This window comes from Rutilus rutilus, assembly GCF_951802725.1.
Source record: "Rutilus rutilus genome assembly, chromosome: 15".
Lineage (NCBI taxonomy): Eukaryota > Metazoa > Chordata > Actinopteri > Cypriniformes > Leuciscidae > Rutilus > Rutilus rutilus.
The window spans coordinates 15,290,947-15,315,994 of record NC_140220.1 but is presented as its reverse complement, the minus strand read 5'-3'; the positions used below and the strand labels follow the sequence as shown (position 1 = coordinate 15,315,994).

Sequence of the window (25,048 nt, the reverse complement as noted above, 5' to 3'; positions counted from 1 at the left end):
AACCAACACGAGTAGAACTCAAAGTTATTTTTTGTACGTACAACATCTGCACTGATTACTTATGACAAAGTAGATTGGATACCACTATACCCATCTATTTCGAGACATTTCATCCTGTAACCCATCATGGTCATCTGAGTTACTCTGAGATTTGAGAATAAATTGGATAATCTTAGAGCCAGGATAAGATTTCAACGTGTCATTAGAGACTGCATACTCTGCCTGTCTGAAACTTGGCTGATGCCTTTGGTGTCGGACACGGCTGTTACGCCATCCGATAACTTTTCAGTTTTACGGATGGCTAGAACAATGGAGGACAGTAAATCCAAAGTTTATTTTATGACTAATAATAAATGGTGTGATCCCAGGAACATTTCCACTCTATCCTGCTCCTGTTCACCTCATCTGGAACATCTATTATTTGCCATCTATTTTATTTGCCCCGTGAGTTCACATCCATCATTGCTGCTGCTGTACACATCCCACCTCAGACAGACACAGGTTTGGCTTTGTCCAAGCTTCATGATGTGCTTAGTGTCTACATAAAAGACACATCCAGATGCTCCCTTCGTCATGAAAGGGGACTTTAATAAAGCCAACCTCAGGTAGGTTATGCCGAATTTTACCAACATGCCCAACTACAGTAGATTGCTATTCTCAGTTTAGGAATGGCTACAAAGCTCGCTCGCTACCGACTTTTGGTAAATCAGATTATGCTGCCATTTTCCTCATACCGGAATATAATCAGACAGGAATCTAAGCAAGAACCCCCCGAGAGGAGGGTGGTGAAACGCTGGTCTGCCCAATCAGAAGCTACGCTACAGGATGACGTTGACTGGGACATGTTCCAGGTGACATCAGCAAGTTCACAGATGTAGCAATGAGCTTTGTTAGCATGCTTACTGAGGAAGCATCACTATAAAGACCTTCTGTATTCAGAAAAGGTGGGTGGATAAAACTATCCAAGCTGTGGTGAATGCGCGGACAGCTGCATATAACGCAGGTCTCTCGTCGGGGAACATGAGAGATTACAAGGCATCGTGCTATGCTCTCAGATGTACAGTAAAAGCCGCTAAACTTAGATACAGAGAACGAGTGGAGTCTCAATTTCAGCTAAAAGACTCTCGTCGTATGTGGCAGGGACTGAGGACCATAAGTGCCTTTAAAAGCAATCCCTCTTCTGTGGTGAGAGCAGACTCTTGGCTTGCTGACGAGCTGAATATTTTCTGTGCACGTTTTGAAACTAACCATGTGAGCGATATTCTGCCGATCAGCGTGTCAGAACGAAGCAGGCATGTTAGCGATGACCATGACCACTGTCACAGAGGACGAGGTTCGTAGGACTCTAAAGCGAGTGAATGTCGGAAAAGCAGCCGGCCCTGATAGTATTATGAATGTACCATCTACGACAGCTGAGGAAATTCAGGCTTTCACCAGTAATCCTGAAAGCTTTCTATTCGGCAACAATAGAAAGTGTACGAATGTATTTCAGTGTGGTATGGGAACTGCACTAATCAGGCCTGTAAAGCTCTGCAGAGAGTAGAGCGCTTAGCCGAGGACATCACAGGGTCTGCATGACATCCTTCTCAGACGATGCAGGAATAGAGCTGTTAAATCATCAAGGACTCCAACACCCTGATAACTGTCTGTTTAGCCTGCTTCCATCTGGTAAGTGCTTCCGTAGTCTGAGGACAAAAACTGAGAGGCTTAGGAGAAGCTTCTTCCCTCAGGTTAATAGACTCCTTAACTTGGACTTGCCTGTATCACTCATCTCATAAGTCTCTCACTCAGTATATTCAGGTATATTAAGCATCAGTTGCACATAGCACTTGTATTGTTGCTGCAATGTAACATGCGTTTTAAACATTCTCTATTTTTTTGGACATTTTATATATTGCTAAATAATATTACATTTGTCAGTTTATTATATACTGTTTTTGCACTTAGGTACTCATTAATAATACACAAAAAGACTCCACTAATAAAAGGATTGCTGCAAATACAGACAAGGAGCAAGGCAAAAAGTGAAAAGTCTCAGTTCTGTTGTTCTATTCTGTTGTTTGTAATATGTTGTGGTATGGAAGAAAATTGGTTGAAAATGCATTCACTTTTTTAAAATAAAGATTTGATTATAGTCAAAAAGATCCATCTTACCTTTGGTCTCCTCTGGCTTTTCTTCCACCACTGACAGAAGGTTCCTCGTGGCCGACCATGTATCTCCAGACTCCTCACTCCTCTGTCTCAGCACTGGTTGTGTGCACTTAATGCGTTGACTGTACTTCCTTGCAAGATGGAAAACTTTGTTTTGGGATGAATCCGCATCTTCTTCTGACTGTGCTCTTGCATCTCCCTCATCTTCAGTTTCTCCTCTCAACCTGTTAACTCTGGGGGCTAGAGATGTAAGGGGTCTACATCCATCCTCACATTGCCTGGGTCTGGTGGCATCATTCTCACTGGCTGCACGGTTTTCCTTCTCTTTCAAAGGTGATGGTGTGAAGGACTCCTCTCTGATAGTGCTCAGATTTGAATCTTCAGATATAACCTGTCCATCAACACCTTTGCCTTGTGTCTTTTTACCCAGGTTAGGACTCTTCCTGAGGAGACTGGGACTCGTTCCTCTATAATAAGGAGTTTCTCTGGGCCTCAGAGCTTTGAGGTCCCCTTGACATCTATTGACCTCTCTTTCCATTTCTTGCCAGACTTTGATCATCTCAGAGGAGGGACGGAAAACCTCTTCCGGATTACTCTCAGTTTGGTAATAGACGGACTGAGGTTTCATGAAACCATCTACATCAGAGTCAAGCCTAGTGAAATCTGTGGGATCACTAACAGGTTGTTCCAGAGAGGATGAATTTGCACTCAAATTGGTCTCTGATAGAGCCGAGGTAACAAAAAGAGGTTCTATAGCTTCATCAGGTCCAGATGTATTGGAGGTCTTCTCTAAGGCAAGGCCTTTATCATTAGGAATGCTGTTGAAACGACTAACTGAATTCCTTACAAGCCCACTTGGAATGTAAGTGAGGCTCTCTCTACGCTTTAGGCTAAAAGTAGCATCCTGGTGTTCTGCATTCTCATAGTAGCTCCTTATCTTGTCAATGAGTAGTTGATCTTGCCGGGATAGCACTGAATCCCTTCTTCTGTCGATGCTTCGATCGGCGTCAAAAAGTCTGTCGTCCCCCAATGACCCGATCATGAAGTCTGCTGATGCAAGGGCTTCCTGGGTCAAAGGAATGCCATGTGACTCAGGTGAGCAGGTGCTAGCAAGGTGGTGTTGACGATCATGGGAATCTCCCAGACTTAGACTGCTTCCAGTCCTGCTGGGAAGACGTGGAGATGGGCAAACATCCGCGCTTATGCTACTACGACGTGTGGCACAGACAAAGTGTTCAGCAATGGCGCTGGCCTTATCAAGCACAGATGATGGTAGAATGCTAGTGGAGTCTGATTTCTCTTCTGCATTCTCCTCTTCCTCTGAAGATTCACCAGGGGTATCGGTTTGCTGTGACAGAGCCTCTTCTGTCTCTTCTTTGGGACCTTTCTGATCATCTTTTCCCCTTGCTGACTCCAGATCCTGAATATTTGGAACCTGTTGGTCCATCTCTATGGACTCTGGATCACTAAAGTTGTCTGGCTTTAATTTCTCAGTTGATCTCCAGTAAGAGGCTATTTTCAGGGTTTGAGATTTGTCCTTGAGAGGGTAAGAAGAGAATGTCAAATTACAGTTACAAGCTGAATCCCTTGATTTCTGGATTTGTTTAAAATATGACTGGGTATCGCCAATAACCTCATGAAACGATACATACCATAGTTCAAAACAGTGGTAAGCTTTTCGATAACCTGTTACTTACTAAATTAACTTATAACCAATCAGTACAATTCTAGTTCTAGTCGTCAAGTACTAAAACTAATACAATTACTGTATATAATCAATAAGTTAAGTAAACAACTCACCTGTTCTGAGATATATCTTTCATCCGTAAGATATGCCTCCACCTGTTCAACTGATGGGCCATTTTCTCTATTAAAATTATCTTCAGTGACCTCACACCCCTCTTCCTCCTAACATAAAAACATGTTTTTAGCATTCATGGGTGTTTGATACTTTAAAACAACTCACTTTAAATACAATACATAAGAATATTTACACTGTTAAATAAGCAATTTCATTAGGAACAAATTATTAAGCAAGACAATTATTAAGTAAGACAATTATTCTCAGTCCAAATACGGTTTAAGTTAGATTCATTAGCACAACCAGATGAAGTAGCATTTTCCCACATTTTTCTGTGCTGATTTTGGGAAGAAAGTCTTGTTAAAAATGTGTTAAACGGAACTAACAGTAATGCAGTTTTATTGATCGCTGAAAGCAAAATCAAATTAAAGCTGCAAGCAGCGATGAAAGGGCCCTCGCACCCGTGCCATCATCACTCGGTGGCTTTAGGAAGACAGAGCATGGTTGGGCAATGTACATTTAAGGAGATATATATAGTAAGAGTATGTCAAAGTCAGTTACAAAATGTTTTGTATAATGGTGATAATAGCATGCTTCATGACTCAGCTAAGTGTTGCTAGCATGTTTAGTATGTTTCTAGCATGCTTAGTACACAATAATTATGTGGTTAGTACTGCATTACTGTGTTAACCATTGCCAGTAGGTGGGGCTATGTCTATATCTGAATATCGCTATGTAGATGTGTTCAGTGCAGGACTTTTATCAAACATGTGAAGTTTGGGGCAGATTGGACATTGTATGCTTGAGTTACAACAACTTCCTTTAGCATTTCTAGCATGTTTTATGATGTTTCTAGCATTTTACGTATTAATTTTGGGGTAGATTGGACATTGCATGCCTGAGTTACAGCAAATTCACTATGCGCTATGACTATAACTGAATATGACCATGGACATGTGTTCAAGAGATAACTCTTATCAAATGTGTGAAGTTTGGGGTAGATTGGACATTTTATGCTTAAGTTACAACAACTTCCTTGAGCTTTTATAGCATGCTTTAGAACTTAGCTAAGTGTTGCTAGCATGTTTCTTGCATGTTACATATTAAGTTTGGGGCAGATTGAACATCCCATGCCTGTGTTACAACAAATTCCCATTTAATTGCAGTAATAGCATGATTTAGCACTTAGCTAAGTGATTGATAGCATGTTTTAGCATGTTTCTAGTATGTTGCTAGCCTGTTTAACACCTGCTGGCACTTTTTTATATGTTATTAGGAGTCCACAACAGTGTTTAACATGTCACTTCCTGTTTCCAGCAGGTGGCGCTATGACTGTAACTGAATATGAGCATGGTCATGTGTTCAGGACAGAACGCTTATCAAAAGTGTGAAGTTTGGCGCAAATTGGACATTGCCTTCTTGAGTAACAACAACATCCTGTTTCATTGAATTAGCATGCTTTAGCACTTAGCTAAGTTTTGCTAGCATGTTTTAACATGTTTCTAGCATGTTTAGAAGTCAATGGCATTTTTAACATGTTGCTAGAACGGCATCAATGTGTTAAACATGACACTTCCTGTTACCAGTAGGTGGCGCTATTACTATAACTGAATATTCTCATGTAGATGTGTTCAGGCCATGACTCTTATCAAACGTGTGAAGTTTGGGGCAGATTGGACATTCCGTGCCTGAGTTACAGCAAATTCCTATTTAATTGCAGTAATAGCATGCTTTAACACTTAGCTAAGTGTTTGCTAGCATGTTTTAGCATGTGTCTAGTATGTTGTTAGCATGTTTAGCACTTGCTGGCACTTTTTTATATGTTATCAGGAGTTCATAACAGTGTTAAACATGTCACTTCCTGTTGCCAGCAGGTGGCGCTATGACTGTAACTGAATATGAGCATGGTCATGTGTTCAGGACAGAACGCTTATCAAAAGTGTGAAGTTTGGGGCAGATTGGACATTCCATGCCTGAGTTACAGCAACTTCCTGTTTCATGGTGAAACATCAAAATTTGTCAGGCCGCCGAGGACCCGCCCTTCGACGAAAACTCAAGATCTTCGGAATTTAACGTCGCAAAGGCCTTAAGATTACACTCACCAAATTTGAAGATGATCAGATTAAAACTGTAGGAGGAGTTCGTCCTCAAAAACTGCACAAAAATCTGAGAGGAAGTTGAAAATGGCTGACTTCCTGTTGTGTTTAGGGCTACGCTCCAAGAGACTTTTTTGTAGGTATTAGGTCCTTACATGTATGTACCGAATTTCGTACACGTACGTGGAACACAGAGGGAGGCGCACTCCGTTGAACTTTTATAGGTGGCGCTATCGAGCCATTTTTCCCCGCCCAATTCTGAAACCTAAATCAGATGTAAATTTTCGCCAGTTCTGACGCGTGTGCAAAGTTTCGTGAGTTTTCGAGCATGTTTAGGCCCCCAAAAATGCGATTAAATGCGGAGAATAATAATAATATTAAATATAGCTGCGAGCAGCGATTACGGGCCCAAGCCGGTGGCACCGCCACCCTGGTGCCTTTAGTTACACTAAAGGCACCGGGGTGGCGGTGTCACCGGCTTGGGCCCTCCATCGCTGCTCGCAGCTATATTTATATATATATATATATACACACATCGGACAAGTAATATTCTCAGTCTTGTCACTTAAAAAAAAAATGCAAGTGTAATTTTTATATGTCAGGTTGACTATTTTATTATTATATTTTATTAAGGCTATAATGAACAGGCTGCGATGTCAAGATTGCAATGCTGGAATGCACAATATGTTGTTGTTGTTGTGTGTGTGTGTGTGTGTGTGTGTGTGTGTGTGTGTGTGTGTGTCTGTGGCTCAGTTGAACAATGGAGACATAAAAACATACTCCGTCATTTTGTTCATACAGGATATCATTCAAACTGCAAAGTGTTTCCTTATATTTGTGTACACTCGCAATAAAACAACATTGTGCTTTGTCAAACTATTAACTCTTGTCAAACTGTAACCTACAACTGCCACCCAACCAAAATCTCTCTCTCTCTCTCTCTCTCTCTCTCTCACACACACACACACACACACACACACACACACACACACACACACACACACACACACACACACACACACAGTTTAAAAGAAAAAAAATATTTATCCAACCCCATTTAAAAACAGTCTGTCGGTGCCATCTTTTGGACATTCATCATATTGCATTCATTTCTTGTCCTCAAACCGAGCACTAATCTGTTTATTTTTAAGTCACACATTCTCCATTGATTACAAAAGACAATCAAATGTATTTTTTAATGGTAGTATTATTTTATACATAAATAAATTATTTATAATTCAGATGAGAATAAAGTTAGTATTAAATAAAATTGTAAGGAAAACAAATATATTGATCTAAAATCTACTATCATTTGCTGCAAATAGGTTGACTATTTATATTTATTATTATATTTTATTACGGCTGTAATGAACCGGCTGCGATGTCAAGATTGCAATGCTGGAATGCACAGTGTGTGTGTGTGTGTGTGTGTGTGTGTGTGTGTGTGTGTGTGTGTGTGAGGCGTGCGCGCGATCGAACAGTGGAAACATAAAAACATAGGCTACTCCGTCGTTTTGTTCATACAGGACATCATTTAAACTGCAATGTGTTTACTTATATTTATGTACACTCGCAATAAAACACAACATTGTGCTTTTGTAAAAAAAACATGGGCGGAGCTAATAACTTAGTTATTAGGAAGTTGTTCGGCCCGATGAGATCTATATGTGTACCGAGTTTCATATTAATTCATGCAAGCGTGTTTGATATATGGACCAAGTTTTCAGAACGTGTTCAAGGGGGCGCTGTTGAGCCCCCCTGCCACGCCCGGGTACCAGCTTCAGCCCGGCCCTGATGGCCACGGGTTCTGACCTGTGTGCAAAGTTTCAAGAGTTTTTGAGCATGTTAAGGGCCCCAAAAGCCCCTGAAACCTTGAAAAACAAAGATTAAATGGAATAGACAAATCCCCCACATATACATATACATATACATATACATATACATATACATATACATAGATCGGACAAGTAATATTCTCTGTCTTGTCACTTAAAACAAATTGCAAGTGTAATTTTTATGTTAGGTTGACTATTTAGGGCCCGAGCACCGATGGTGAGAGGACCCTATTGTTTTTCCTCCGTTTATTATTAGGGCCCGAGCACCGATGGTGAGAGGACCCTATTGTTTTTGCTCCGTTTATTAGGGCCCGAGCACCGATGGTGTATCCTCTTGGAATTGCTCTGTTTATTAGGGCCCAAGCCCTGAAGGGGCGAAGGCCCTATTGTTTTCGTTAGGATTATTATTATTAGTGCCCAAGCCCTGAAAGGGCGCAGAGCCCTATTGTTCTTCTAAGGATTATTAGGGCCCAAGCCCTGAAAGGGCGAAGGCCCTATTGTTTTCGGTAGGATTATTAGTTATTATTATTAGGGCCCAAGCCCTGAAAGGGCGAAGGCCCTATTGTTTTCGGTAGGATTATTAGGGCCCAAGCCCTGAAAGGGCGAAGGCCCTATTGTTTTCGGTAGGATTATTATTAGGGCCCAAGCCCTGAAAGGTCAGTACCATTTCCATGCTTTCGCCACATTTCCACTCTGTCAACCTTTGAAGACAGGCCTACAATCTTCGGCCTCCTGCCCATATAGCATTTGGCATAGAATGAGTCTGCTGCATCTGTGTACGAGTATTGGGAAACTTTAGTAGGGTATCAAGGGTGAACTGCCACAGGAACTCACAATTGCTATGATAAAGAAGATGAAGAAAACAGTTTAATAACATGAAGCTTATTTTAAGCTGGAGATACCTTAAAATGCATTTAAGAGCAAGTGGGCAGTCCCCCAAATGCTAACTTAATCCATAAATCTTCTGGTCCGAGCACAGAAACAATTTGAAATTAATTGCCCTGCATGCATTAACTAGACATGTGTTCCTGACATTTGGCCCGGTTTTAAATGGGGGCATGTTTCCAGGGCTCTTTGTTCTAAATTTTAGGCTAGAGAAGCCAGGTATACATCTGCATTTAATTTGTAGCAGCCATCCTTGCTGAAAAATTAGCTGGTTTAAGCTCGTCTCCCAAACTGTCCAATTTAAAAAGCGTCAAAACCCTTTCTAAAACTAGCCAACAGATGAGCCTGACCAGGCTGAGAGACCAACTATGACCAGCAAACCTGCTTAATCTGGTTTAAAAAGCCTATTTTTCAGCAAGGGTAAGTGAATAATGTGATATTTTCAAATATCATTAATTAAGGGGAGTCAAAAAATGCTTTCATGCTCTAAGTTTTACGCCAGCCCAACAGGAAGTCGACTATTTAGGGTTAGGGATGCAACAATACCATTTTTTCAGAGCCGATCCGATCCGATACCAAAAATTCTGAGTATCGGCCGATACCGATCCGTACCGATACCAGCGCAGTTTTTTTTTAATCAAGTAGAATTTCTATAACTCTGTGTTGAACTGATAATAAGAACTGAAAAAAATAAATACAACATCAAAAAATATGATCATAATCTGACATAAATGCTATTATAAACTAGATTAGTGTATAATTCAGCAGTAAAATTTAGTCTAGAAAAATCATGACTGCACAATAATTGTATAAAATCTGAACATTTTGTGAAAAAAAAAAAAAAACGTTTAGTGGGGAACAAATTAGAGACAATAAGTGTAACACTAAATCTGGTAAAACTTTACACATTGCTCTTTGTATTGTTGTAAAATACATTCATGAAAAACAAGATAAAAATCAAAAATAGCAATTATTTTATATCCTACTATAAAATTGAGAATTTTTTTTAATGTATAGCACAGCTGTTTAATGAGGTAGCAACATAATAGATAGGACAGAACAAGAACGGCTATTGATAATCTTTCATTGCGTCCCTGTATTATGATATGAAAGGCTCCAATACAGTGCGGCACACAGCGCTTATGCGCATCCCGAGCGCAGAATGATGCGCTTGAAGCAACACGAGTCACAGCGCGCAGCGCGTCGAGTCCGCATTGGAAAGTTTAAAGCACAAAGAAAATACATATTGATGCGTAATGTATTATACAGTATCTATCTATGCAATAGTCTATTCAGCATTTTCTTTTAACAGTTTTAAATTTCAGTTACTGTGCGCGTGAAGAACAAATAGTGCTCTGACTTTACTGCAGTGTTGTGATCTAACAGACACCCGGTAGAAAGTAACATGATTAAGGTACAGCAATAAAGTCCAGCAAGATAAAGTTGTTTTATGCGAAACCATAGACATTTATCTACAGATCAAGTATAATAATAGTAACATTGAATCATCTTGGAGAGAGTTTCATCGTGTTAACTGTCGTAACCGAACGCGACGCGCTGTTTGAGTGCTGAATGAAGAATGATTGACAGCCGGAGCTGAGGTAAACGTTTACCTTGAATTTAACAACTTAAATATTAATTTATATCTCACATTATACTATATAATGGCTTCAGAACACTTATAATATTGTCCACGAAAACGTATGGTGCTTTATAATGTTTGTGTGCCTTTTGTGGGGCTTAACAATAACACTGAATAGTATACGCACAATATCGGATTTGGATCGGCCTCATCTGACCGATACCCGATCCGGCAAAAATGGCAGTATCGGAGCCGATACCGATACTGAGTATCGGATCGGTGCATCCCTATTTAGGGTTGTTTGGAAACGCATGCTTAGGAATTTGAAACACTTCTCTTAGGGAATTCACCCGGTCAGCACCAAACTCGGTGTGCATGAAGTCAAGACATTGAGGATGAAAAATTGCCAGGGGATTTTTGATATCTCGAACGGTTTGGCTGTGGCGAGGAAACGAATTTATGGCGAATAATGGGACACAGGAAGTGTATTATAACTTCTGCATACATTGACTGATCTTGATAAAACTTCAGCAGTGTGTTCTTGCTCAGAGGCTGATCACATTGATGTGACTATTGTGAGTCAAAGTTATAGCGCCACCAACTGGCAGCAGGAAGTGTGTCACTTTCAAAATGCTTTGAAATCACCCTCTTATTTTTACCCGATTTGCTTCAAACTTTATGTGAATAATGTAGACACACGGCAGATGTAGACCTGTGAAAGGTTTATTGATATCTTAGATACTGTTGCCGTGGCAACGCATCAAACTTTAATATTCTTTTTTGATGCTTTTGAGACTCTTAACATGCTTGAAATTGCATGAAACTCGACAGACACATCACATTTATTAGCCAGTAGACATGTGCAAAGTTTCAGAAACGGGCGTGGTGAGGGGCTCAGTAGCGCCACCTTTAGTCAAAAATGGGGGCTTAGTTTTACATAGAGTCACTAAACTCGCTATGTATATTGTTCTCATTAAACCGGACAACTTTCTAATTCACACTTATTAGCTGAGAGCAACAGGAAGTCAGATATTTTGGTTTGAATGTGATTTTTTGGAGAATTTTCTCTCTCTCTCTCTCTGTCTCTGTGTGTGTGAGGGGTGGGAGGGAATTTCCAATTGATTTCAGTGTGTTTCAAGGTTTCAGGGGCTTTTGGGGCCCTTAACGTGCTCGAAAACTCTTGAAACTTTGCACACAGGTCAGAACCTGCGGCCATCAGGGCCGGGCTGAAGCTGGTACCCGGGCGTGGCAGGGGGGCTCAACAGCGCCCCCTGGAACGGGATCCGAACACTTGTCCATAAATCAAACACACTTGCATGTAATGATATGAAACTCGGTACACATATAGATCTCATCGGGCCGAACAACTTTCGTGCTCTAAGTTTTACACCAGCCCAACAGGAAGTCGGCAATTATGGGTTGTTTGGAGAACGCTTGCTGTGGAATTTGAAACACTTCTCCTAGAGAATTAATTAAATCGCCACCAAACTCGGTGTGCATGAAGTCAAGACATTGAGGATGCTAAATTGCGGACGGATTTTTGATATCTCAAACGGTTCGGCCGTGGCGAGGACACGAATTTATGGCGAGAAAAGAGAAACACGAAGTGTTATAACTTCTGCACACATTAACTGATCTTGATGAAACTTCAGCAGTGTGTTCATGGTAAGAGGCCGATCAGATGGATGTGACTATTGTGAGTCAAAGTTATAGCGCCACCAACTGGCAGCAGGAAGTGTGTCACTTTCAAAATGTTTTTGACAAAAGTGGGGGGGTTAGTTTTACCCACAATTACAAAAATCAGTACGTATATTGGTCTCATCGAGCCGGACAACTTTCTAATTTACAGGCATTAGCTGCAACCAACAGGAAGTCAGATATTTTGGTCTGAATATGGATTTATTTGCAAATTCAGCCTCTGCATTTTTACCCACTCCTGCTAAGTGGTTTATTTTATTCACACCAAACTTTTTCAACATGATGAAAATACATTAAAGATGCTAAATTGTGAACGGTTATTGAATATCTCAAACGGTTTTGACATGGCGAGGGATTAAAATAATGTCAAAAAAGGAATCAGAAAACATCTCAAATCTTTTAAAAATTGTATTATACACCATTTATTTTTATATAAAATTATACAAATATCAGAACTAAGCCGAAACAGAACTGAACAGAAAAAAAAAAAAAGTCATACATAGGGCTATACTGCCCTCTTGTGTTCAAAATCAGGTAGGCCCATTGTATTTATATATAAATATATTAGCGATGTGACTGAGAATTTTTTCCCACTGGTTAATTGATGTGTGACACCGCAGCGGGGGCTTTTAAATCGCTAACTTAAAGGGATACTCCACTTTAAATAGAAAATTCTGTCATCATATACTCACCCTCATGTTGTTTCAATCCTTTATTAATTTCTTTCTTCTGCTGAACAGAAAGGAAGATATTTAGAAGAATGTCAGTAACCAGACAGTTTCTAGTCTCACTGACTTCCATAGTATACATTTTTTCCTACTATGGAAGTCAATGGGCTCAGAAACTGTCTGGTTACTGACATTCTCCTAAATATCTTCCTTTCTGTTAAGCAGAAGAAAGAAATTCATAAAGGATTAAAACAACATGAGGGTGAGTATATGATGACAGAATTTTAATTTTAAAGTGGAGTATCCCTTTAAAAGCGAAAGTGAAATACGGACGTCCAGTAGGAATGAACTAAAAACATTCACTCTGTTCTGCTCGTTCCTCGCTGTAGACGCGTTATTGCCCATGCAGCCGTGAGCATTTTAGTTTCATTTAAAAAATAGCGCCATTTCGGGGGTGGGATTGCTTGAATGTTTTTTTACAAAAGCACAATGTTGTGTTTTATTGCGAGTGTACACAGGGTTCCTGCAGGTTTCAGTTAGTCAAATTTAAGACCTTTTTAAGACATTTTAAGACCATAAAGATTGAAATTTAAGACCTACACGACGCACTGCCAAAAAATATTCAAATCAAAGAATTCATTTTATTTCAATGAATTCAGTAATTGAAAAAGCATTAACTTAATTTACAGATAAAGCAATCAGATTAGTAACCTTCCAGACCCAACAACGCGTGTCAGAGAAAATAACAGAATCAGATATAAAAAAAAATTATAGAAAATTGTACTTTGCATATTATAGGCCTACTGTAAAAAACACATAATTAGTTGATCATAGTTGATCATAACTAGAGATGAAATGGCATGAACATTTCATTTAATTATTATAGTGCCAAAAATTATCACTGTTCTCACAGAATCCGGTTCAAAAAGTACTAATACTACACAATGAAATCAATTCACCAAGTTTTATGACGAAAAACAGCAAATAACAAATAAAATAAGCATCAATACGCACTAACATAAACATTAAAATAATACGATTAAAAATGATAGCCAGATTTTAAAAGTGTCTTGCAACATGTTATATAACATGTACAAATTCAAATAAAGTTGACAAAAAAGGTTTTTATAAAAAGATAAACCTCACATATTTCAGACTTTAATTTATCTTTTTTGACTCATTCTTTTTATAAAAAATGATTTAGTGACATTTACAATACACTTTAGCTTATCTTTTATTATTAATAGTAAAATTCGGTCCGATTTTCCCGTGGTGTCTGTCGTTGCTATGCAACTCCACAATGACAAAAAAGTTTAAGTGGCTAATGGATTTCCACCGCCGAAAAACGCTTGCTGTAGCTCTGTTACAAGATTTATTTACGGAGAAGAGAAAAACACCCGTAGTGTTTGGGTGCACCCGCATCCTTCATGTCTTTTTTCATGTTGCTGCGCCTGGAAAAAAACGAGCGCGTCGCTTACCGCGCGCCTACATTTGAATGAACTTGAGCGCGAAAAAGACGTGATATGTGAACTGCCTCTTGGCGAGCGACTTCGATACTTTTTTGCTACTTTGTAATAACTATGCGGCCAGCGTTTCTGGAAATGAACGAGGGTAGAATCTTTTTTAAGACCTGACTAAATGAAATTTAAGACCGCGGATGAAAATCTGGCTGTTTTTAAGACGTTTTAAGGCCTTAAATTTAAAGTTCAGAATTTAAGACATTTTAAGACTTTTTAAGACCCCGCGGGAACCCTGGTACATAAATATAAGTAAACACAGTGCAGTTTAAATGATGTCCTGTATGAACAAACCGACGGAGTAGCCTATGTTTTTATGTTTCCACTGTTCGATCGTGCCCACGCCTCACACACACACACACACACACACACACACACACACACACACACACACACACACACACACACACACACACACACACACACACACACACAACAACAACAACATATTGTGCATTCCAGCATTGCAATCTTGACATCGCAGCTGGTTCATTACAGCCGTGATAAAATATAATAATAAATATAAATAGTCAACCTATTTGCAGCAAATGATAGTAGATTTTAGATCAATATATTTGTTTTCCTTACAATTTTAATTAACACTAACTTTATTCTCATCTGAATTATAAATAATTTATTTCTGTATAAAATAATATTACCATTAAAAAATACATTTGATTGTCTTTTTTAATCAATGGAGAATGTGTGACTTAAAAATAAACAGATTAGTGCTCGGTTTGTGGACAAGAAATGAAAACCAATGCAATATGATGAATGTCCAAAAACGTTCGCTCTTCTCTGCCCGTTCCTCGCCTCGCCATATATATATATATATATATATATATATATATATATATATACTTATATATACTTATATATATATATATATATATTTTTTTGTTACATATATAATGTATATATATATATATTTATTTATTTTTTACATATATATATATATATATATATATATATATATATATATATATAGCTGCAAGCAGCGATGGAGGGCCCAAGCCGGTGACACCGCCACCCCGGTGGCTTTAGTGTAACTAAAGGCACCAGGGTGGCGGTGCCACCGGCTTGGGCCCGCAATCGCTGCTCGCAGCTATATTTATTATTATTTTTCTTACGACTATTCAGGCATTTTTGGGGCCCTTAACATGCTCAAAAACTCTTGAAACTTTGCACACGAGTCAGAACCCGCGGCCATCAGGGCCGGGCTGAAGCTGGTACCCGGGCGTGGCAGGGGGGCTCGACAGCGCCCCCTGGAACAGGGTCCGAAAACTTGGTCCATAAATCAAACACGCTTGCATGTAATAATATGAAACTCGGTACACATATAGATCTCATCGGGCCGCACAACTTTCATGCTCTAAGTTTTACGCCAGCCCAACAGGAAGTCGACTATTTAGGGTTGTTTGGAAACGCATGCTTAGGAATTTGAAACACTTCTCTTAGGGAATTCACCCGGTCAGCACCAAACTCGGTGTGCATGAAGTCAAGACATTGAGGATGAAAAATTGCCAGGGGATTTTTGATATCTCGAACGGTTTGGCTGTGGCGAGGAAACGAATTTATGGCGAATAATGGGACACAGGAAGTGTATTATAACTTCTGCATACATTGACTGATCTTGATAAAACTTCAGCAGTGTGTTCGTGGTCAGAGGCTGATCACATTGATGTGACTATTGTGAGTCAAAGTTATAGCGCCACCTACTGGCAGCAAGAAGTCTGTCACTTTCAAAATGCTTTGAAATCACCCTCTTATTTTTACCCGATTTGCTTCAAACTTTATCTGTATAATGTAAACCCACGGCAGATGTAGACCTGTGAAAGGATTATTGATATCTTAGATACTGTTGCCGTGGCAACGCATCAAACTTTAATGGGCGTGGTGAGGGGCTCAGTAGCGCCACCTTTAGTCAAAAATGGGGGCTTAGTTTTAAGTAGAGTCACAAAAATCGTTATGTATATTGTTCTCATCAAGCCGGACAACTTTCTAATTTATAGTCATAAGCTGTGACCAACAGGAAGTGAGATATTTTGGTTTGAATGTGATTTTTTGGAGAATTCTCTCCCTCTCTCTCTCTGCCTCTGCGTCTCTGTGTGTGTGAGGGGTGGGGGGATTTGTCTTTTGAGTGAGATTTGTTTAAAATTCCTGTTTCTCAAGGTTTCAGGGGCTTTTGGGGCCTTTAACGTGCTCGAAAACTCTTGAAACTTTGCACACAGGTCAGAACCTGCGGCCATCAGGGCCGGGCTGAAGCTGGTACCCGGGCGTGGCAGGGGGGCTCAACAGCACCCCCTGGAACGGGATCCGAACACTTGTCCATAAATCAAACACACTTGCATGTAATGATATGAAACTCGGTACACATATAGATCTCATCGGGCCGAACAACTTTCGTGCTCTAAGTTTTACGCCAGCCCAACAGGAAGTCAGCAATTATGTGTTGTTTGGAGAACGCTTGCTGTGGAATTTGAAACACTTCTCCTAGAGAATTAATTAAATCGCCACCAAACTCGGTGTGCATGAATTCAAGACATTGAGGATGCTAAATTGCGGACGGATTTTTGATATCTCAAACGGTTTGGCCGTGGCGAGGACACGAATTTATGGCGAGAAAAGAGAAGCACGAAGTGTTATAACTTCTGCACACATTAACTGATCTTGATGAAACTTCAGCAGTGTGTTCGTGGTAAGAGGCCGATCAGATGGATGTGACTATTGTGAGTCAAAGTTATAGCGCCACCAACTGGCAGCAGGAAGTGTGTCACTTTCAAAATGTTTTTGACAAAAGTGGGGGGGTTAGTTTTACCCACTATTACAAAAATCAGTACGTATATTGGTCTCATCGAGCCGGACAACTTTCTAATTTACAGGCATTAGCTGCAACCAACAGGAAGTCAGATATTTTGGTCTGAATATGGATTTATTTGCAAATTCAGCCTCTGCATTTTTACCCACTCCTGCTAAGTGGTTTATTTTATTCACACCAAACTTTTTCAACATGATGAAAATACATTAAAGATGCTAAATTGTGAACGGTTATTGAATATCTCAAACGGTTTTGACATGGCGAGGGATTAAAATAATGTCAAAAAAGGAATCAGAAAACATCTCAAATCTTTTAAAAATTGTATTATACACCATTTATTTTTATATAAAATTATACAAATATCAGAACTAAGCCGAAACAGAACTGAACAGAAAAAAAAAAAGTCATACATAGGGCTATACTGCCCTCTTGTGTTCAAAATCAGGTAGGCCCATTGTATTTATATATAAATATATTAGCGATGTGACTGAGAATTTTTTCCCACTGGTTAATTGATGTGTGACACCGCAGCGGGGGCTTTTAAATCGCTAACTTAAAGGGATACTCCACTTTAAATAGAAAATTCTGTCATCATATACTCACCCTCATGTTGTTTCAATCCTTTATTAATTTCTTTCTTCTGCTGAACAGAAAGGAAGATATTTAGAAGAATGTCAGTAACCAGACAGTTTCTAGTCTCACTGACTTCCATAGTATACATTTTTTCCTACTATGGAAGTCAATGGGCTCAGAAACTGTCTGGTTACTGACATTCTCCTAAATATCTTCCTTTCTGTTAAGCAGAAGAAAGAAATTCATAAAGGATTAAAACAACATGAGGGTGAGTATATGATGACAGAATTTTAATTTTAAAGTGGAGTATCCCTTTAAAAGCGAAAGTGAAATACGGACGTCCAGTAGGAATGAACTAAAAACATTCACTCTGTTCTGCTCGTTCCTCGCTGTAGACGCGTTATTGCCCATGCAGCCGTGAGCATTTTAGTTTCATTTAAAAAATAGCGCCATTTCGGGGGTGGGATTGCTTGAATGTTTTTTTACAAAAGCACAATGTTGTGTTTTATTGCGAGTGTACATAAATATAAGTAAACACAGTGCAGTTTAAATGATGTCCTGTATGAACAAACCGACGGAGTAGCCTATGTTTTTATGTTTCCACTGTTCGATCGTGCCCACGCCTCACACACACACACACACACACACACACACACACACACACACACACACACACACACACACACACACACACACACACAACAACAACAACATATTGTGCATTCCAGCATTGCAATCTTGACATCGCAGCTGGTTCATTACAGCCGTAATAAAATATAATAATAAATATAAATAGTCAACCTATTTGCAGCAAATGATAGTAGATTTTAGATCAATATATTTGTTTTCCTTACAATTTTAATTAACACTAACTTTATTCTCATCTGAATTATAAATAATTTATTTCTGTATAAAATAATATTACCATTAAAAAATACATTTGATTGTCTTTTTTAATCAATGGAGAATGTGTGACTTAAAAATAAACAGATTAGTGCTCGGTTTGTGGACAAGAAATGAAAACCAATGCAATATGATGAATGTCCAAAAACGTTCGCTCTTCTCTGTCCCTTCCTCGCCTCGCCATATATATATATATATATATATATATATATATATATATATATATATATATATATATACTTATATATACTTATATATATATATATATATATATTTTTTTGTTACATATATAATGTATATATATATATATATTTATTTATTTTTTACATATATATATATATATATATATATATATATATATATATAGCTGCAAGCAGCGATGGAGGGCCCAAGCCGGTGACACCGCCACCCCGGTGGCTTTAGTGTAACTAAAGGCACCAGGGTGGCGGTGCCACCGGCTTGGGCCCGCAATCGCTGCTCGCAGCTATATTTATTATTATTTTTCTTACGACTATTCAGGCATTTTTGGGGCCCTTAACATGCTCAAAAACTCTTGAAACTTTGCACACGAGTCAGAACCCGCGGCCATCAGGGCCGGGCTGAAGCTGGTACCCGGGCGTGGCAGGGGGGCTCGACAGCGCCCCCTGGAACAGGGTCCGAAAACTTGGTCCATAAATCAAACACGCTTGCATGTAATAATATGAAACTCGGTACACATATAGATCTCATCGGGCCGCACAACTTTCATGCTCTAAGTTTTACGCCAACCCAACAGGAAGTCGACTATTTAGGGTTGTTTGGAAACGCATGCTTAGGAATTTGAAACACTTCTCTTAGGGAATTCACCCGGTCAGCACCAAACTCGGTGTGCATGAAGTCAAGACATTGAGGATGAAAAATTGCCAGGGGATTTTTGATATCTCGAACGGTTTGGCTGTGGCGAGGAAACGAATTTATGGCGAATAATGGGACACAGGAAGTGTATTATAACTTCTGCATACATTGACTGATCTTGATAAAACTTCAGCAGTGTGTTCGTGGTCAGAGGCTGATCACATTGATGTGACTATTGTGAGTCAAAGTTATAGCGCCACCTACTGGCAGCAAGAAGTCTGTCACTTTCAAAATGCTTTGAAATCACCCTCTTATTTTTACCCGATTTGCTTCAAACTTTATCTGTATAATGTAAACACACGGCAGATGTAGACCTGTGAAAGGATTATTGATATCTTAGATACTGTTGCCGTGGCAACGCATCAAACTTTAATGGGCGTGGTGAGGGGCTCAGTAGCGCCACCTTTAGTCAAAAATGGGGGCTTAGTTTTAAGTAGAGTCACAAAAATCGTTATGTATATTGTTCTCATCAAGCCGGACAACTTTCTAATTTATAGTCATAAGCTGTGACCAACAGGAAGTGAGATATTTTGGTTTGAATGTGATTTTTTGGAGAATTCTCTCCCTCTCTCTCTCTGCCTCTGCGTCTCTGTGTGTGTGAGGGGTGGGGGGATTTGTCTTTTGAGTGAGATTTGTTTAAAATTCCTGTTTCTCAAGGTTTCAGGGGCTTTTGGGGCCTTTAACGTGCTCGAAAACTCTTGAAACTTTGCACACAGGTCAGAACCTGCGGCCATCAGGGCCGGGCTGAAGCTGGTACCCGGGCGTGGCAGGGGGGCTCAACAGCACCCCCTGGAACGGGATCCGAACACTTGTCCATAAATCAAACACACTTGCATGTAATGATATGAAACTCGGTACACATATAGATCTCATCGGGCCGAACAACTTTCGTGCTCTAAGTTTTACGCCAGCCCAACAGGAAGTCAGCAATTATGTGTTGTTTGGAGAACGCTTGCTGTGGAATTTGAAACACTTCTCCTAGAGAATTAATTAAATCGCCACCAAACTCGGTGTGCATGAATTCAAGACATTGAGGATGCTAAATTGCGGACGGATTTTTGATATCTCAAACGGTTTGGCCGTGGCGAGGACACGAATTTATGGCGAGAAAAGAGAAGCACGAAGTGTTATAACTTCTGCACACATTAACTGATCTTGATGAAACTTCAGCAGTGTGTTCGTGGTAAGAGGCCGATCAGATGGATGTGACTATTGTGAGTCAAAGTTATAGCGCCACCAACTGGCAGCAGGAAGTGTGTCACTTTCAAAATGTTTTTGACAAAAGTGGGGGGGTTAGTTTTACCCACTATTACAAAAATCAGTACGTATATTGGTCTCATCGAGCCGGACAACTTTCTAATTTACAGTTATTAGCTCTGACCAACAGGAAGTCAGATATTTTGGTTTGAATGTGGATTTATTTGCAAATTCAGCCTCTGCATTTTTACCCACTCCTGCTAAGTGGTTTATTTTATTCACACCAAACTTTTTCAACATGATGAAAATACATTAAAGATGCTAAATTGTGAACGGATATTGAATATCTCAAACGGTTTTGATATGGCGAGGGATTAAAATAATGTCAAAAAAGGAATCAGAAAACATCAAATATCTTCTTAAAATTTAATTGTACACCATTTACTTTTATATAAAATTATACAAATATCAGAACTAAACCGAAACAGAACTAGTTTTGGGTTTATTCAGTTTTTTCAATTCAAGAATTATGTACAAGTTTAAAATCAGCCAGAATGAGTTATTTAGTAAAAAAAAAAAAAGTCATACATAGGGCTATACTGCCCTCTTGTGTTCAAAATCAGGTAGGCCCATTGTATATTGTATTTATATATAAATATATTAGCGATGTGACTGAGAATTTTTTCCCACTGGTTAATCGATGTGTGACACTGCGGCGGGGGCTTTTAAATCGCTAACTTAAAGGGATACTCCACTTTAAATTGAAAATTCTGTCATCATATACTCACCCTCATGTTGTTTCAGTCCTTTATGAATTTCTTTCTTCTGCTTAACAGAAAGGAAGATATTTAGAAGAATGTCAGTAACCAGACAGTTTCTGGTCTCATTGACTTCCATAGTATAATTTTTTTTCCTACTATGGAAGTCAATGGGATCAGAAACTGTCTGGTTACTGACATTCTCCTAAATATCTTCCTTTCTGTTCAGCAGAAGAAAGAAATTCATAAAGGATTAAAACAACATGAGGGTGAGAATATGATGACAGAATTTTCATTTTAAAGTGGAGTATCCCTTTAAAAGCGAAAGTGAAATACGGACGTCCAGTAGGAATGAACTAAAAAACATTCACTCTGTTCTGCTCGTTCCTCGCTGTAGACGCGTTATTGCCCATGCAGCCGTGAGCATTTTAGTTTCATTTAAAAAATAGCGCCATTTCGGGGGTGGGATTGCTTGAATGTTTTTTTACAAAAGCACAATGTTGTGTTTTATTGCGAGTGTACATAAATATAAGTAAACACATTGCAGTTTAAATGATGTCCTGTATGAACAAACCGACGGAGTAGCCTATGTTTTTATGTTTCCACTGTTCGATCGCGTCCACGCCTCACACACACACACTGTGCATTCCAGCATTGCAATCTTGACATCGCAGCCGGTTCATTACAGCCGTAATAAAATATAATAATAAATATAGTCAACCTATTTGCAGCAAATGATAGTAGATTTTAGATCAATATATTTGTTTTCCTTACAATTTTAATTAACACTAACTTTATTCTCATCTGAATTATAAATAATTTATTTCTGTATAAAATAATACTACCATTAAAAAATACATTTGATTGTCTTTTTTAATCAATGGAGAATGTGTGACTTAAAAATAAACAGATTAGTGCTCGGTTTGAGGACAAGAAATGAAAACCAATGCAATATGATGAATGTCCAAAAACGTTCGCTCTTCTCTGCCCGTTCCTCGCCTCGCCATATATATATATATATATATATATATATATATATATATATATATATATATTTTGTGAATGAATTTTAATTAATCAACGTTAATTAATCAACTAACATTTGTTTTTCTTGCAGGAATAACATTCATATGCTTTTAATGTTTCAAAACTCTTTGGGGAAAAACTTGTGACTTTGAGTGTATGTCTATGTGTTATTAATAACAGAAAGGGGAACTGAAACTAGACATGACTAGTTCGCAAAAACCTTGTGATAAGTAATCAGAGTTTGCTTATGCCAGTGAAGGGAAAAGGTTGGGGCTTTTGAACCAATTGAACCAATCATATTGAAGGTGACATGTTAGTCTTATTTGTTTTCTTGATTCTATAAAAACTGTTGTATATGTGTTTTTCAGTGGGATTCTCAATGGAATTTGTCTGAGATCCTCCGGCCTTGCTTCTTGGGAGAGATTCCCTGAGAACTGCTCGGGAAGATCTCCTGGCCGTGATTAAAGCATTTAAAGGACATTTGCAGATCTGTTTGTCGATTTATTCCTGCGCAGGAAGCTAGTTTAGGGAAGCAAGTTAGTTAGAAACTCGGCCAGTTGTCGACTGAAGACGCAAGAGCCAGAGAGTTAAGGTATTGGTGTCAAGAGCAGACGCCAGAGAGAGTTTAAGGTATTGGTGTCGAGTGAAGACGCCAGAGATATTAAGATCAGTAGGGTGTCGAGTGCAGACGCCCCAGGTAGTTAGATTAGGGAAAAATATCCATGACAATATATATATATATATATATATATATATATATATATATATATATATATATATATATATATATATTTATTTTTTATTTTTTATTTTTTTTGTTACATATATACAGTATATAATGAGTGTGTATATATATATATATATATATATATATATATATATATATATATATATATATATATTTATTTTTTTGTTACATTTTTATATTATATAAATATATATATATATATATATATATATATATATATATATATATATATATATAAATATAGCTGCGAGCAGCGATGGAGGGCCCAAGCCGGTGACACCGCCATCCCGGTGGCTTTAGTGTAACTAAAGGCACCAGGGTGGCGGTGCCACCGGCTTGGGCCCGCAATCGCTGCTCGCAGCTATATTTTATTATTATTATTATTTTGTCAACCTTTCAGGCACTTTTGGGGCCCTTAACATGCTCGAAAACTCTTGAAACTTTGCACACGGGTCAGAACCCGCGGCCATCAGGGCCGGACTGAAGCTGGTACCCGGGCGTGGCAGGGGGGCTCAACAGCGCCCCCTGGAATGGTGTCTGAAAACTTGGTCCATAAATCAAACATGCTTGCATATAATAATATGAAACTCAGTACACATATAGATCTCATCGGGCCGAACAACTTTCGTCCTCTAAGTTTTACGCTAGCTTTACGCTAGCCCAACAGCAAGTCGGCTATTATGGGTTGTTTGGAAACGCATGCTGTGGAATTTGAAATACTCCTCCTAGAAAATTCGTCCAATCGCAACCAAACTCGGTCAGCATGAAGTCAAGACATTGAGGATGCTAAATTGCGGACGGATTTTTGATATCTCAAACGGTTTGGCCGTGGCGAGGAAACGAATTTATGGCGAATAAGGGACACAGGAAGTGTATTATAACTTCAGCATACATTATCTGATCTTGATGAAACTTCAGCAGTGTATTCGTTGTAAGAGGCCGATCACATGGATGTGACTATTGTGAGTCAAAGTTATAGCGCCACCAACTGGCAGCAGGAAGTGTGTCACTTTCAAAATGCTTTGAAATCACTCTCTTATTTTTACCCGATTTGCTTCAAACTTTATGTATATAATGTAGAAACACGGCAGATGTAGACCTGTGAAAGGATTATTGATATCTTAGTTGCCGTGGCAACGCATCAAACTTTAATATTCTTTTCGGATGCGTTTGAGACTCTTAGCATGCTTGAAATTGGATAAAACTCGACAGACACATAACACTTATTAGCCAGTAGACATGTGAAAAGTTTCAGAAACGGGCGTGGCAGGGGGGCGGTCTGAAAACATGGTCCATATATCAAACACGCTTGCATGAATTAATATGAAACTCGGTACACATATAGATCTCATCGGGCCGAACAACTTTCCCTCTGTCAAGTTTCACGCCAGCCCAACAGGAAGTCAGCTATTATGGGTTGTTTGGAGAACGCTTGCTGTGGAATTTGAAACACTCCTCCTAGAAAATTAATTAAATTGTCACCAAACTCGGTGTGCATGAAGTCAAGACATTGAGGATTCTAAATTGCGGACGGATTTTTGATATCTCGAACGATTTGGTCGTGGTGAGGAAACGCATTTATGGCGAGAAAAGAGAAACACAAAGTGGTATAACTTCAGCATACATTAACTGATCTTGATGAAACTTCAGCAGTGTGTTCGTGGTAAGAGACCGATCAGATGGATGTAACTATTGTGAGTCAAAGTTATAGCGCCACCAACTGGCAGCAGGAAGTGTGTCACTTTCAAAATGTTTTTGACAAAAGTGGGGGGGTTAGGTTTACCCACAATTACAAAAATCAGTACGTATATTGGTCTCATCGAGCCGGACAACTTTCTAATTTACAGTTATTAGCTCTGACCAACAGGAAGTCAGATATTTTGGTTTGAATGTGGATT

The 25,048-nt window shown here is 39.0% G+C and overlaps 1 protein-coding gene across 1 annotated transcript in view; it reads right to left on the bottom strand.

The window, feature by feature from the left end:
* Positions 1 to 25,048, bottom strand: part of LOC311305551 (pleckstrin homology domain-containing family G member 3) — a 152,165-nt gene that overhangs the window by 2,110 nt on the left and 125,007 nt on the right. The window contains exons 16-17 of the mRNA XM_084433336.1: positions 3,952 to 4,059; positions 2,155 to 3,688 (exon numbers count right to left, since the gene is read on the bottom strand). Coding sequence (XP_084289462.1) covers positions 2,155 to 3,688; positions 3,952 to 4,059 — 1,642 coding nt within the window. The remainder of the gene's footprint in view (positions 1 to 2,154; positions 3,689 to 3,951; positions 4,060 to 25,048) is intronic.